General features: G+C 39.7%; 1 protein-coding gene and 1 pseudogene across 14 annotated transcripts in view; one reads left to right on the forward strand and one right to left on the reverse strand.

Annotated features, from left to right (window-relative positions):
* NEK10 (NIMA related kinase 10) overlaps positions 1-12,614 on the reverse strand; it is a 487,578-nt gene that overhangs the window by 237,433 nt on the left and 237,531 nt on the right. For all 14 annotated transcript variants that reach the window (XR_013277553.1, XR_013277555.1, XR_013277554.1 and 11 more), the window contains one exon: positions 9,934-10,063. Coding sequence is in view for 11 of the 14 variants with exons in the window: in XM_077491445.1 (XP_077347571.1) it covers positions 9,934-10,063 (130 nt within the window). In the remaining 3 variants the exon portion in view is untranslated. The remainder of the gene's footprint in view (positions 1-9,933; positions 10,064-12,614) is intronic.
* LOC143999840 (U6 spliceosomal RNA) lies at positions 9,763-9,860 on the forward strand (annotated as a pseudogene).

Below are 12,614 nucleotides of genomic sequence, written 5' to 3' on the forward strand. Positions count from 1 at the left end.
GACGGACAAAAAACGACGCTAGGGCAGCTATTGGCTACTGGCTATGAACTTCCTTATTCTAGTCCAGTCGTACGTCATCACGTTCGAATCCGTCAGACTTTGGTGTGATTGTGTGTGGCCAAGGCTATTCATTTGGAAAGTCCGTCGGAACTCTGCCGAAACTCCGTCGGAAAGACCACCGGACCTAGTCCCTCGAAAAGTCCGGTCGTGTATACGCACCATTACCTGTCCAAAGATCCAGTACTTTCCTCCCCAGCGCCCTTATGTTTAGTGTGGGAAACCGGCTGGGACTCCTTGCGGCTTCACAGCTGGCTGTCCACTGCACATGCGTAAGTCACACCGTGCTTTGTGAATTGTCCCATAGCCTTCTGGGACCTGTAATATGTCCGAGAAGGCTGCAGGCAAAGAGGGAGGCCAAACTATCAAAACTAGGTACCCACTTCCCGAAAAAAAAAAGAATAATAATAATGTACCAAATGTGATAGAGGAAGGGGGAGGAAGATATAAAGTGGAACTTTCCACTTTAAATTTTGGCTACTACGTCCTATTCTCCTTACAGTATCATAGAGGAGTTCATCCATCCTGCCCCTTAAGGCTGGATTAACACCTATGCATTTTTTGTGCTTTTTGCATTTTGCAGATTTGCACTACAGAACGTGTTCCATAGGAAATCATGTTAAATGGACTGTAGTGCAAATCTGCAAAATGCAAAAAGCACTAAAACTGCATATAGGTGTGAATCCAGCCTTACTCTCTGTTGTTTGCATTTTTTAATGGAGCTATCAGGTTCAACATTACAGATATATTAACAGTTGTAATACATGTTGGCAATTTGACTGCAACAAGGTGGATTTAAGCTGCACATAAAGTTAGGCATATTAAAAAAAAAAAAAGAAAAACTCCATCCACAAAAACAAACAAGGTCTGCTCCTGTCAGAATACACTGAAAGATAAATAATTTTAGCATCTACTTCTGTTAAGCGGAGACAATAATACACTGATAGAAATTTGGCCGGTCTGTGCTAAATCAGCTGACTTTTGATCAGTGCATGGCCAGCTTTAGGCTAGCCATATATAATACAAACTGATTGTACAACTGTCTTTAGAGCTACCATCACTTTTACAGTTTAAGGACCTGTCTGATTTTATACAAATTCAATCGTTTGTTTAGGTTTGTCCTCATACTACACAGTTTTAGTAAATCCAAAGCCAGCCATACCCTATACCAGTGATGGCGAACCTTGGCAGTCCAGATGTTTTGGAACTACATTTCCCATGATGCTCATGCACTCATGCTACATTTCTCATGATGCTCATGCAGTGTAGTGGAGCATCATGGGAAATGTAGTTCCAAAACATCTGGGGTGCCTAGGTTCACCATCACTGCCCTATACCAAGGGTCTCCAAACTACAGCCCTCCAGTTGTTCAGGAACTACAATTACCATCATGCCTAGTCATGTCTGTGAATGTCAGAGTTTTGCAATGCCTCACGGGATGTGTAGTTCCGCAACAACTGGAGGGCCGTAGTTAGGAGATCCCTGCCCTATACAATCAGAACGCACAGTCACCCCAATATTTACAAAAACAATGTAATATAAGGATCAATCTAAACAATCCATTCAATCAACAACAAATCAGGCCGGCTATTGTACTACATAGTTAATGTTAGAGATAATGGAGATTGTACAGTCACACTGTTTAGTGTATGTTCAACCATGAAGAGTAACTCCACTTTGGTTGAGAAAAAAAAAACATTCTCCCCTGGGTGATATGTGTACATTGCAAGGATTTTAACAAACTTTGTTGCAGATTCCTATCTTTTGTTATTCTGAAGAAATCCATGTGTGTTTGTCTGTGTCCATGTGGAAAGGTGAATCTAATGGGAGTGGTTTCAAAATTTCAAATCAGCTGCAGCATTTGCAGGGCACTAATGAGGACATTTTTGTTGCAGGGGATGTCTGACATCTGACTTTTAGTGCAGACTTCTGGGAAAATCAGTGAGCCAATCATACAAGCAGGAAATTATGTTTCTGGGGGGCATTCTGTATATATTCTGTGTACAGAACACATCCAGGTAGCCATATTGCATTGCATTTTTAGCATTACAGCGGCTGAAGATTGAAAAGGAAAGGTCGTTTTTAATAACATTCAATTAAAATATGAATTGCGTTGCAATTGTATACACTACATATTTTCTTTATTTGCTATTTTTTTTGTTCCACCACAAAAGTGGAGTTACACTTTAAGGAGATCATACAAAGATTGTACAATTAGATTGTACAGTGTATAGCCAGCTGTAGAGGGGTTAGCCCGTGTACACACGGTCGGAGATTTCGACAACCAAATCCGTCGGATTTTGTCCATTGGACTTTGTCCGTTGGATCTTGTCCAAAACTGTTGCATACACACGGTCGGACAAAGTTGTTGAAAAATCTGATCTTTCAGAACGTGATGACGTAATTTTGTTACGATGGGACTGCATTCAGACTAGTAGCCAATAGCTTTGATGTAGGAATTTGATCTGAGCATGCGTGGCACTTGGTCCGATCAAAATTCTCTACACATGATTGGAGTATGTCCGATCGGACCAGTTTGTCGGAAAATATTTCCAACAAGTTGGAAAATTGGGTCCGACAGATATTCCGGTGGAATCAGTCCGATGCATACCACACATAGTCGGATTATCCGACAACACGGTCCGATAGGACACATTCCAACGGATTCTCCGACCGTGTGTACAAGGGCTAAGAGGTAAATATGTTTGATTATGTTTAGAATTGATTAAATGTTTGATTTGTTTAGAGTAATATCAGTCATATCTACCTATCTAATATCAAGATTTATATCTGTGATTAGATTTCAAAGCAAAAAGAAATAGAGAATGTTCTCTTAGCAAAGTGAGCGTTTACTTTGGAAAATGTATGTTTATTTTGAAAGGCATACTGTATGTTCAGCTAGCTTAGTGAATAAACGGCTTCAACCTATTTACTAAGCTACGTGGACATTCACTCTAAGTGAACAGTATTACTTTAGCAAATCAACTCCATTCTATGTATCTGCTAGTAAGGCAGTCTGGGCAGCCTATTCATTTCTTAGGACCATGTTGTATTACAGAGATAACCCAACAAAAATAATAATCAGGTAGCCTTTGTGATGTTTTTTCTTAAACTATCTGAAGAAAAAACACAATAAAACAGCTGACTGCAATATGCTTAACTGAAAAATACCATTCAAAAGATGCAAATAGTGAATGCAATTTTCAATAGGTGGAACACTTTTCAGATTGTGTGTTAAACTGCTGAGGTATGTGAATTTGCTTTAAATATGCAAATTATATTTCTATGTCATCAGAATAAAGCTTGCAAACATTTCATTTTCAATTATATACTTTATAACTGGCATGTAACATTTACAGACTCAAGGCAAGTTAAAATTATTGCTAGATTAGCAAAAACTGCTGCCGTGAGTCCTAAAAGATTAACACACTGGGGGTTATTTACAAAAGGCAAATCCACTTTGTAGTACAAGTGCCAAGTGCACTTGAAATTGCACTGAAAGTGCACTTGGAAGTGCAGTCACTGTAGATCAGCGGGGGACACGCAAGGAAAATAAAAAACAGCATTTTAGCTTGCCCATGATTGGATAATAAAATCAGCAGAGCTTCCACTCATTTCAGATCTACCCCTCAGATTTACAGCGATTCCACGAGTACACTTTTAGTGCAATTTCAAGTGCACTTTGCACTTGTAGTTTGCACTTGTAGTGCAAAGTGGATTTGCCTTTCATAAATAACCCCCACTGATTTTAGTATTGCTATTAAGTTCTAAACTTTTTAACTCTCGCCTTTTTTTAAAACAGTAAAATTGTTAAATTTTTAAAGAAAAATGTTACTTAGAAATTCCGAAAAAAATCACTTTTTTTTGCAAAACAGAAAAGGGTTAGAAGCTCTGTTATTATAGTGCATTATGGTATCTGTCTTCCAATCCCAGTGACAACCACTAACCTCATTTCTTGTTCTGCTATTACAGGGGCAAAAATATCAGGTGAAATCTTGCCAATGGAGTCACAGACAATTATACACACTATGAAAACTCAACACAAGTACTTTTTTCTTTTGATCACTTAATCACATAATCTCATGTTCTCAGCTGCTCAGAGAGGTGGGGGTGAAAAGCAGCAATACAGGCATACCCCACTTTTAAGTGCACAATGGGGTTTATTTACTAAAGCTGGAAAGTGTAAAATCAGGCTCATTTCTGTATAGAAACCAATGAGCTTCCATGTTTTATTACCAAAGCTTAATTGAACAATCTGGGGTTAGAAGCTCATTGGTTTCTATGAAGAAGTGAGCCTGATTTTGCACTTTCCAGCTTTAGTAAATAAACCCCATTGTGTACTTAAAAGTGGGATATGCCTGTACACTGATCTTGTCAGTGAATGGCTCTGCAGAGGCGTGTGTCAGCACAAGTCTGACCATTGGAGGGGTTGCTTCCAGCACACCCAGAAAACTGAGCACGCTGGAATGAATGTGCTCTCACAGTATGCCTGGTTTGGTCAGTTTGAAATAGGTAAGCAGAGGTTTTTCCAGGTACCGCACATCTGAGAAAACCCATAGGTGGCGATGGTAAGAGTAGCCTCAGCCCAGTCTCCATCCAGGCCATGTCCCCCCACCCTTTCCCTGTTTCCATACATTGAGCTGAGACAAGCTGTTTCCTAGCCTGCACTCCCCAGAGGCTGTTCAGAGGGCTTGGACCAAGAGGAGTCTGGAGCGTCACCCCGTGTCTTTTGGTGTGGGTTCCCAGGAAAGTAAGGGAACTAGCAGGAACACCAGGTATTTCACACAAAGGAGGAAATACAAAGAGAACGGGATTCTTTTTAAAAGATGGTACAACAGACCCATATAAGGAATTTGAAATGTTGGGGTAATATACTCTTTATTTATTTTTACGAACCGTTTTTTGTCTTTTTTGCATGAATGATTTTTCTTCAAGACTTCCCTACACACTGCTTGAGTCTCTTTATGCAGCTTTCTAGATTGGCGATCCCTCAGCAGCAGCTTCAGAGGCCATACCTAGACTGTGCTGGACAGGGTGATTGCAGGACCTACTTGGAGTGTGACTTTTAATCTCTGGGCTCTGCAAACCTTTGTGTACTCATTGGTTGAACTACATGGACTTTTTTCAACCAGACTATGTAACTATGTAACTTTGTTAGCCACAGAGCCTTTTCTGGTTCCACTGCTGTGGCACACGCTAAAGCCCCATACACACTATCAGTTTTTCTGCTGAGTTTTTCCTTCAGATTTACCAAAACCATATAATATGAGGTCAAACCTTAAGAGTTTCAATTTGTATGCAATCAGACAGGCCCTTGCACTACATGGTTTTGGTAAATATGAAGGAAAAACTCAGCAGAAAAACTGATAGTGTGTATGGGACATCAGGTGTGACCCTACCTCTGAAGGTATATAAGTTGGTCATGTGGGCTGACAATTGGAGGCTTATTCCTTTATTAGAACTATTGGGTACCATTCCCATTACCTTTATTCTGTTGGTTTTCACATAAAAGGTTAAAACACTGAAGAATTTAGTACCACCTTACAAGGTGCTCTGTGTTCTGTTCCCATCAGTTAGTTTGAGGCAACACTTTCCAGCCACAGTGGCCTGTTCACCTCCAGCCATTTGAAGCTTTTAGTCAGTGAATATGTGGAACTCTTTGTCTAAAATATCAGAATGCAGAGAAAGCACAGAAAAAGCGTATGGCAAGCACCACTGACTAGGTATTAATTCCAATGCAGGACCCAGTGAAATATGCCACATCCCAGTCTTCACCTTCCGGTTGGGCACACTCCCAGAGGAGTCTTCAAGGACAGGACAATGCCAGCAGATATATTTTAGCCCTTGACCTCTAAAGCACTCTGTGGCTAACACAGAACACCAGGTGTCTGGAAAGTTCCAAAGCAGAGTACAGGCAGTCCCCCCGTCTTTGTCATGGCGAGGATCTGAATGGAGAGGATCTGAGCCTAAATACATGTAACATGTTTTGTTTTTATATCTAGTAAGTGCCCTCTTTTAGCAGGATTTTAAATAAAATTTTATAGCAGAGAGCACTATGTCAGCTGTGTTTTTGATTAAATGATACATGAGTCCCTTGAAGTGGAGGAACAGCTGAATGATCTCAGAGATCAGCTCCCTACCTGTGAGGGACACACTGGGGTTAATTTACTAAAGGAAAATCCACTTTGCACTACAAGTGCACTTGAAAGTGCGCTTGGAAGTTCAGTTGCTTTAGATCTGAGGGGGACATGCAAGGAAAATAAAAAAAACAGCATTTTTGCTAGTACTTGATTGGATGATAAAATCAACAGATCTTCCCCTCATATCTAAAACGACAGCACTTCCAAGTGGAATTGCCTTTAGTAAATCAACCTCATTGGGTGGAGTGGAGATCATGAAAGGGAGAAACTGAATAGCTGAGTGCTGAGAGAAAGAAAAGATGTTTGGGGAGTGAAAATAAAGAGTTCATTTGAGTCTTCCTGACTCATTCTTGAAGTGAGCAGATTAAATAGCTGGTGGTGGTTTGCACAAGCAATAAGAATTATTGAGAAGCACAGTGATATGAAAATAACACTGGAGCACTACTATCAAGATTGATATTGATTTATGGGACGTTTTTTATGAATTTGAATTTTATTGCATGAATACATAGCACCAAATATAGTATTGAATTATTACTGTAGTAGTGCTGCACTGTGTGTATGCGTATGTCTTTTGGTACACATACATACATACATATATATATATATATATATATATATATATATATATATATATATATATATATATATATATATATATAGTAGTGATTTCACTTAAAGTGTATTGCTATACAACTTTGCAATTGATTAATTATTAGGGCGGCGCTGATTGTTTCACACATTTTTATATAATAATCAGGCTGGCTGGGTGTGCTATCTGTAAGCATTTTGAGGCTTTCAATTGTGCCTGGAGTTCATTTTTGATGGTGCATACAGAGTCAGCAATTAACTGTCACCGTCACCTTGGATACTTTATCAATACCATAGGTATGATTTAATGAACTTATTATGCCGCGTACACACGATCAAGTTATCCGGCAGAAAAGTCCAGTTGTGTGTGGGCAGGTCCGCTCGCTCGGAAAGTCCGGCGGACCTCCGCTTCAAAGTCCGGCGGTTTGTCCGCCGGACAGTCTGATTGTGTGTATGCGGCTTTAGTCATTGTAAGCCACTGGCAATGCAGTTCACAGAAAACTTCATAATAGAAAAAGCCTATGGGGGGGGCTAAACAAAATATCTTGTTGTGAACTGTAGATACACAGTAACATAAAAATTACAATGGTAAAAGCCAGAGACACGTTTTTTTTTTTTTTTATCGGCAGATGAGAAGATAAAGTTTCACTTTAAGGGCCATGTCACATTAGTGATCCTGTCAGTGGAAACAATTGCCACCAACAGGATTACTAAAAAGACTACTCTCCTGCTTCATATGGTGCCTCACCCTTGCTGGCTGATATGCTGCAGACTCTTGTTCGCTAATGAGGGCACAGTGACAGAGAGACATCTCATTATGTTGGCCAAAAAATGATTTGATAAGTGCAACACAAGCACTTTCATTTTTAGATATTTGTACTTTTATACATATAGCCCAGAGCCCTGTTTATGCTAAATTGTAACAGCTTAATGGATTACTTGGCAACCTATAAATTACATTCTTAGCGTTCCCTGTTATAACTTTGCTACAGGTGAGTGCTATCATTTATAGTGGAAAAATGAGCTGAATTTTGCATTGAGGTTAGCCCCAGTAGAAAAAGAATTGTTGAATAGCACAAACTGAAATTAAATGTCACATAATGCACACATTACTGCCTCTGTAAGAAACATTAACCCTCTAAAACACAAAAAAAAATGCAATATTTAAAACTTCATTACAAACTGTCATACTAGCATAATACTGTTTTTTTTATTTCCAAGAAATTCCCATTAACTAATAGAACTAAATAAGTTGTGTCTGTGATATTATAATTCACACAAGCAAAGCACTGTATGCTTTAGCAATTAAATATTCATAGAATAATTGGGAAGTTAATCTACTGGATAATATATATTGTCCTTTAAAATAAGTAGTTTTGTTAAAAAGAAAATTGCATTATTAGTAATGAAACACAACTTCTGTACTTACTCAAAGCTTCTACAAATGGCAATAGACATAGAACAACAAATTTGTATTTAAAACAGATTTATAATTTTTAAATATAAAAAAGATACAGATTGCTCCATAAACATTGGGGGGGGGGGAGGGGGTATTTACCAAAGGCAAATTAAATTCATTTTGCACTAGAAAGTGCAAACTACAAGTGCAAAGTGCACTTGGAAGTGCAGTCGCTGTGGATCCGAGGGGGACATGCAAGGAAAATAAAAAACAGCATTTTATCTTGTACATGATTGGATGATACAATCAGTAGAGGTTCCCCTCATTTCAGATCTACCCCTCAGATTTACAGCGACTGCACTTCCAAGTGCACTTGCAGTGCAAAATGAATTTGCCTTTCGTAAATAACCACTATTGCGTGGGATAATTTGACAGTTCAATTTCACAACACTGTATAACCATCACTTAGAAATAAAATGAGGAAAATGAAATCTTGGTGGAGATGTTTTTGTTTTTGCATGGTTTCTGCATACATTTCAAGCATATGCTATAAATTTTTTAGGTGAATTTGAAGGCTTAAGTAGGAATTCCAAGAAATATTTTTATATTAGGACACTTACCTGTCCTGGGTTCCCCTGATGTTGGCACCCCAGCCGGTTTTCAGATCGGCTCTCGGGTACTGCCGCCACCATTCATGGTAAGGGAAACCGGCAGTGAAGTTTTTCAGCTACACATCCGGTTCCCTACTGTGCATACACAAAGTGTACTACGCTTTCTAATTGGCCCGGTGGTGGAGGAAGGAGAAGGGGGGCCAAACTTCCGAGGTACAGCATCACTGCGCAGTCTCCCGGAAGTGGGGAAGGGTACCTGTCAAAAACAGGTACCCATTCCCTCCTCCCCCCTGAAAGGTGGCAAATGTGGCATCGGAGGAGGGGAGGGAGAAGCAGATAAGCGGTAAGTTATCTGTTATTGCCACTTATGCATTATAAGCATACAGATGCTTGGAAGATCAAGTCTAAATTCACTATTTCTGGTCGCTGTACACACCAGCTAGATTTTTATTGCTGTTTACATATATGAAACAAACTATTAAAGTGAGATTCTAGAGAAAACATTGAATGTAAAAAAGCTGAATCCCTGTAAAGCAGGTAATCTGATAATTCTATTAGGAAGCCGCTACTGCTGCTGGGGTTTATAAAAGGTCTGTATGTCATACCAGCATTGAGTCATAATATAACTGAAGCACCAGAGCTTATTCACTTCAATTTGAATGTATTATAAACTGCACAAAAACACATGAAACATTTTGTAAATTTTTTCTTATAAAAAAACACACACCGCTAAACAGTAAAATGCCCTTGAACACATACATTAAAATTGCATGTGTTTTTAAGTGCAGAAGTGTGAATGGGTGCATAATATTACAGTACATTTATATAAAACATTTAGGCTTGTCTTCTTTTAGATCATACTATATTTGTGACAGCGGTTTAGCAGTCAACAAACTGTACACATCTTGCTATTAGCATTGCCTGAACTAAGTGGCAGCAAGTGCTGTAAATTTGGCACCATTTAATATTATTCCTGTTACTATATCATATAAACTAGGACAAACAACCGCATGGCCCCTGCGCAAGGATGACACGCAAATTTGTGAAGTGTTTCATATATATATATTTTTTTTTAAATAAACTAGGACAGAGCAGCCAGCTCCCCTGTAAGGGGAAACAATGCAAACCTGCGTACTTTGGTAGCTAAAGACAGCATATTGGTACTGTGGAAGGGTGGGTTTAGTGTTGCCATTTGATAGAGGATGCATCCTGCTGCCCATACATCGGCCTTTTCACCATAAGGTTCACTCTTAACAACTTCTGGACTGTGGAGAAAAAAAAAGTTAAATTTTCATTATAGTTACTGCAAAAATATCTGGCTTTTAGGAAATTACCAACTATATACCATATAATGGGGCTACATCAATAAATAATTATAGGGCCACCTGGTTCTTCATCTTCTGTCTTCAACATGAAATCCCATCACGTAGAGTTTTGTTATTCTAAAATAATTACACTGCAGCATACCAATTGCTTTTTTTTATCACCAGCTAAACACAGCCTGAACTATAATATATATACTGTATACAGTATATATCGATAGATAGATAGATAGGATACAATATATATCTATATATATACAGTATCTCACAAAAGTGAGTACACCCCTCCCATTTCTGTAAATATTTTATTATATCTTTTCATGTGACAACACTGAAGAAATGACATTTTGCTACAATGTAGAGTAGTGAGTGTACAGTTTGTATAACAGTGTAAATTTGATGTCCCCTCAAAATAACTCAACACACAGCCATTAATGTCTAAACTGCTGGCAACAAAAGTGAGTATACCCCTAAGTGAAAATGTCCTAATTGGGCCCAACGTGTCAATACTTTGTGTGGCCACCATTATTTTCCAGCACTGCCTTAACCCTCTTGGGCATGGAGTTCACCGGAGCTTCACAGGTTGCCACTGGAGTCCTCTTCCACTCCTCCATGATGACATCACGGAACCGGTGGATGTTAGAGACCTTGAGATCCTCTACCTTCCATTTGAGGATGCCCCACAGATGCTCAATAGGGTTTAGGTCTGGAGACATGCTTGGCTAGTCCATCACCTTTACCCTCAGCTTCTTTAGCAAGGCAGTGGTCGTCTATGAGGTGTGTTTGGGGTCGTTATCATGTTGGAATACTGCCCTGAGTCCAAGTATCCGAAGAGAAGGGATCATGCTCTGCTTCAGTATGTCACAGTACATGTTGGCACTCATGATTTCCTCAATGAACTGTAGCTCCCCAGTGCTGGCAGCACTCATGCAGCCCCAGACCATGTCACTCCCACCATCATGCATGACTGTAGGCAAGGCACACTTGTCTTTGTACTCCTCACCTGGTTGCCGCCACACATGATTGACACCATCTGAACCAAATAAGTTTATCTTGGTCTCATCAGACCACAGGACATGGTTCCAGTAATCCATGTCCTTAGTCTGGTTGTCTTCAGCAAAAGTTTTGCAGGCTTTCTTGTGCATCATCTTTAGAAGAGGCTTGCTTCTGGGACAACAGCCATGCAGACCAATTTGATTCAGTGTGCGGCGTATGGTCTGAGCACTGACAGGCTGACCCCCCACCCCTTCAACCTCCGCAGCATTGCTGGCAGCACATATGTCTATTTCCCAAAGACAACCTCTGGATATGGCGCTGAGCACTCAACTTCTTTAGTCGACCATGGCGAGGCCTGTTCTGAGTGGGATCTGTCCTTTTAAACTGCTGTATGTTCTTGGCCACCATGCTGTAGCTCAGTTTCAGGGTCTTCGCAATCTTCTTATAGCCTAGACCAGCTTTATGTAGAGCAACAATTTTTTATTTTTTTCAGATTCTTCGAGAGTTCTTTGCCATGAGGTGCCATGTTGAACTTCCAGTGACCAGTATGAAAGCATGAGAGTGATAACAACAAATTTAGCATACCTGCTCCCCATTCACACCTGTGACCTTGTAACACTAATGAGTCACATGACACCGGGGAGGGAAAGTGGCTATTTGGGCCCAATTTGGACATTTTCACTTAGGGGGGTACTCACTTTTGTTGCCAGTGGTTTAGACATTAATGGCTGTTTTATTTTGTGCTATTTTGAAGGAACAGCAAATTTACTCCGTTATACAAGCTGTACACTCACTACTTTACATTGTAGCAATGTGTCATTTCTTCAGTGTTGTCACATGAAAAGATAGAATAAAATATTTCCAAAAATGTGAGGGGTGCACTCACTTTTGTGAGATAATATATATATATATATATATATATATATATATATATATATACACACACTGTATCTTATCTATCTATCCGAAACTACTTTTATAATGTTACTGCTTTGATAGAAGACTAAGCACACAAACATAGACTACAGGGACACAGACTGAAAAAGCTTAAAACAAGCTTACTGATATTCCCAACCCTAATGCCTCGTACATACGATCAGTTAATCGGATGATAAAAAACACTTTTTGATTGATCGCTAGTGATGGACGAACTTCCGACGGGACGTTTCATAAACGCGAACCGCAAAGTTTGCGGCGGGCCCCATTGACTTCAATGGCAGGCGAACTTTACAAACCTACAGGTCATATTTCCAGCCACAAAATAATTACTAGCTGTGCAAACATAGTCCCACCACATGGCCACTGACATAACACATGTATGAAGTGAATCTGGGATCGACAACTACAAGCATTCTTTTTTTATATGTGAAATTCTGACAATTCAGGACTCAGTAGCGCATGAAGGCAATGGAGGAGAGGGAAGGTCAGAGTAGGCTAAGAAGAGGGTGCAGGAGATGATCACCAGCACCGTGATATAGAGCACTGACACCAGCACCGT

The sequence above is a fragment of the Lithobates pipiens genome, unplaced genomic scaffold, assembly GCF_037356315.1.
Source record: "Lithobates pipiens isolate NorthernLeopardFrog02 unplaced genomic scaffold, aLitPip1_a1.2 Scaffold_19, whole genome shotgun sequence".
In the NCBI taxonomy this organism is placed as follows: domain Eukaryota; kingdom Metazoa; phylum Chordata; class Amphibia; order Anura; family Ranidae; genus Lithobates; species Lithobates pipiens.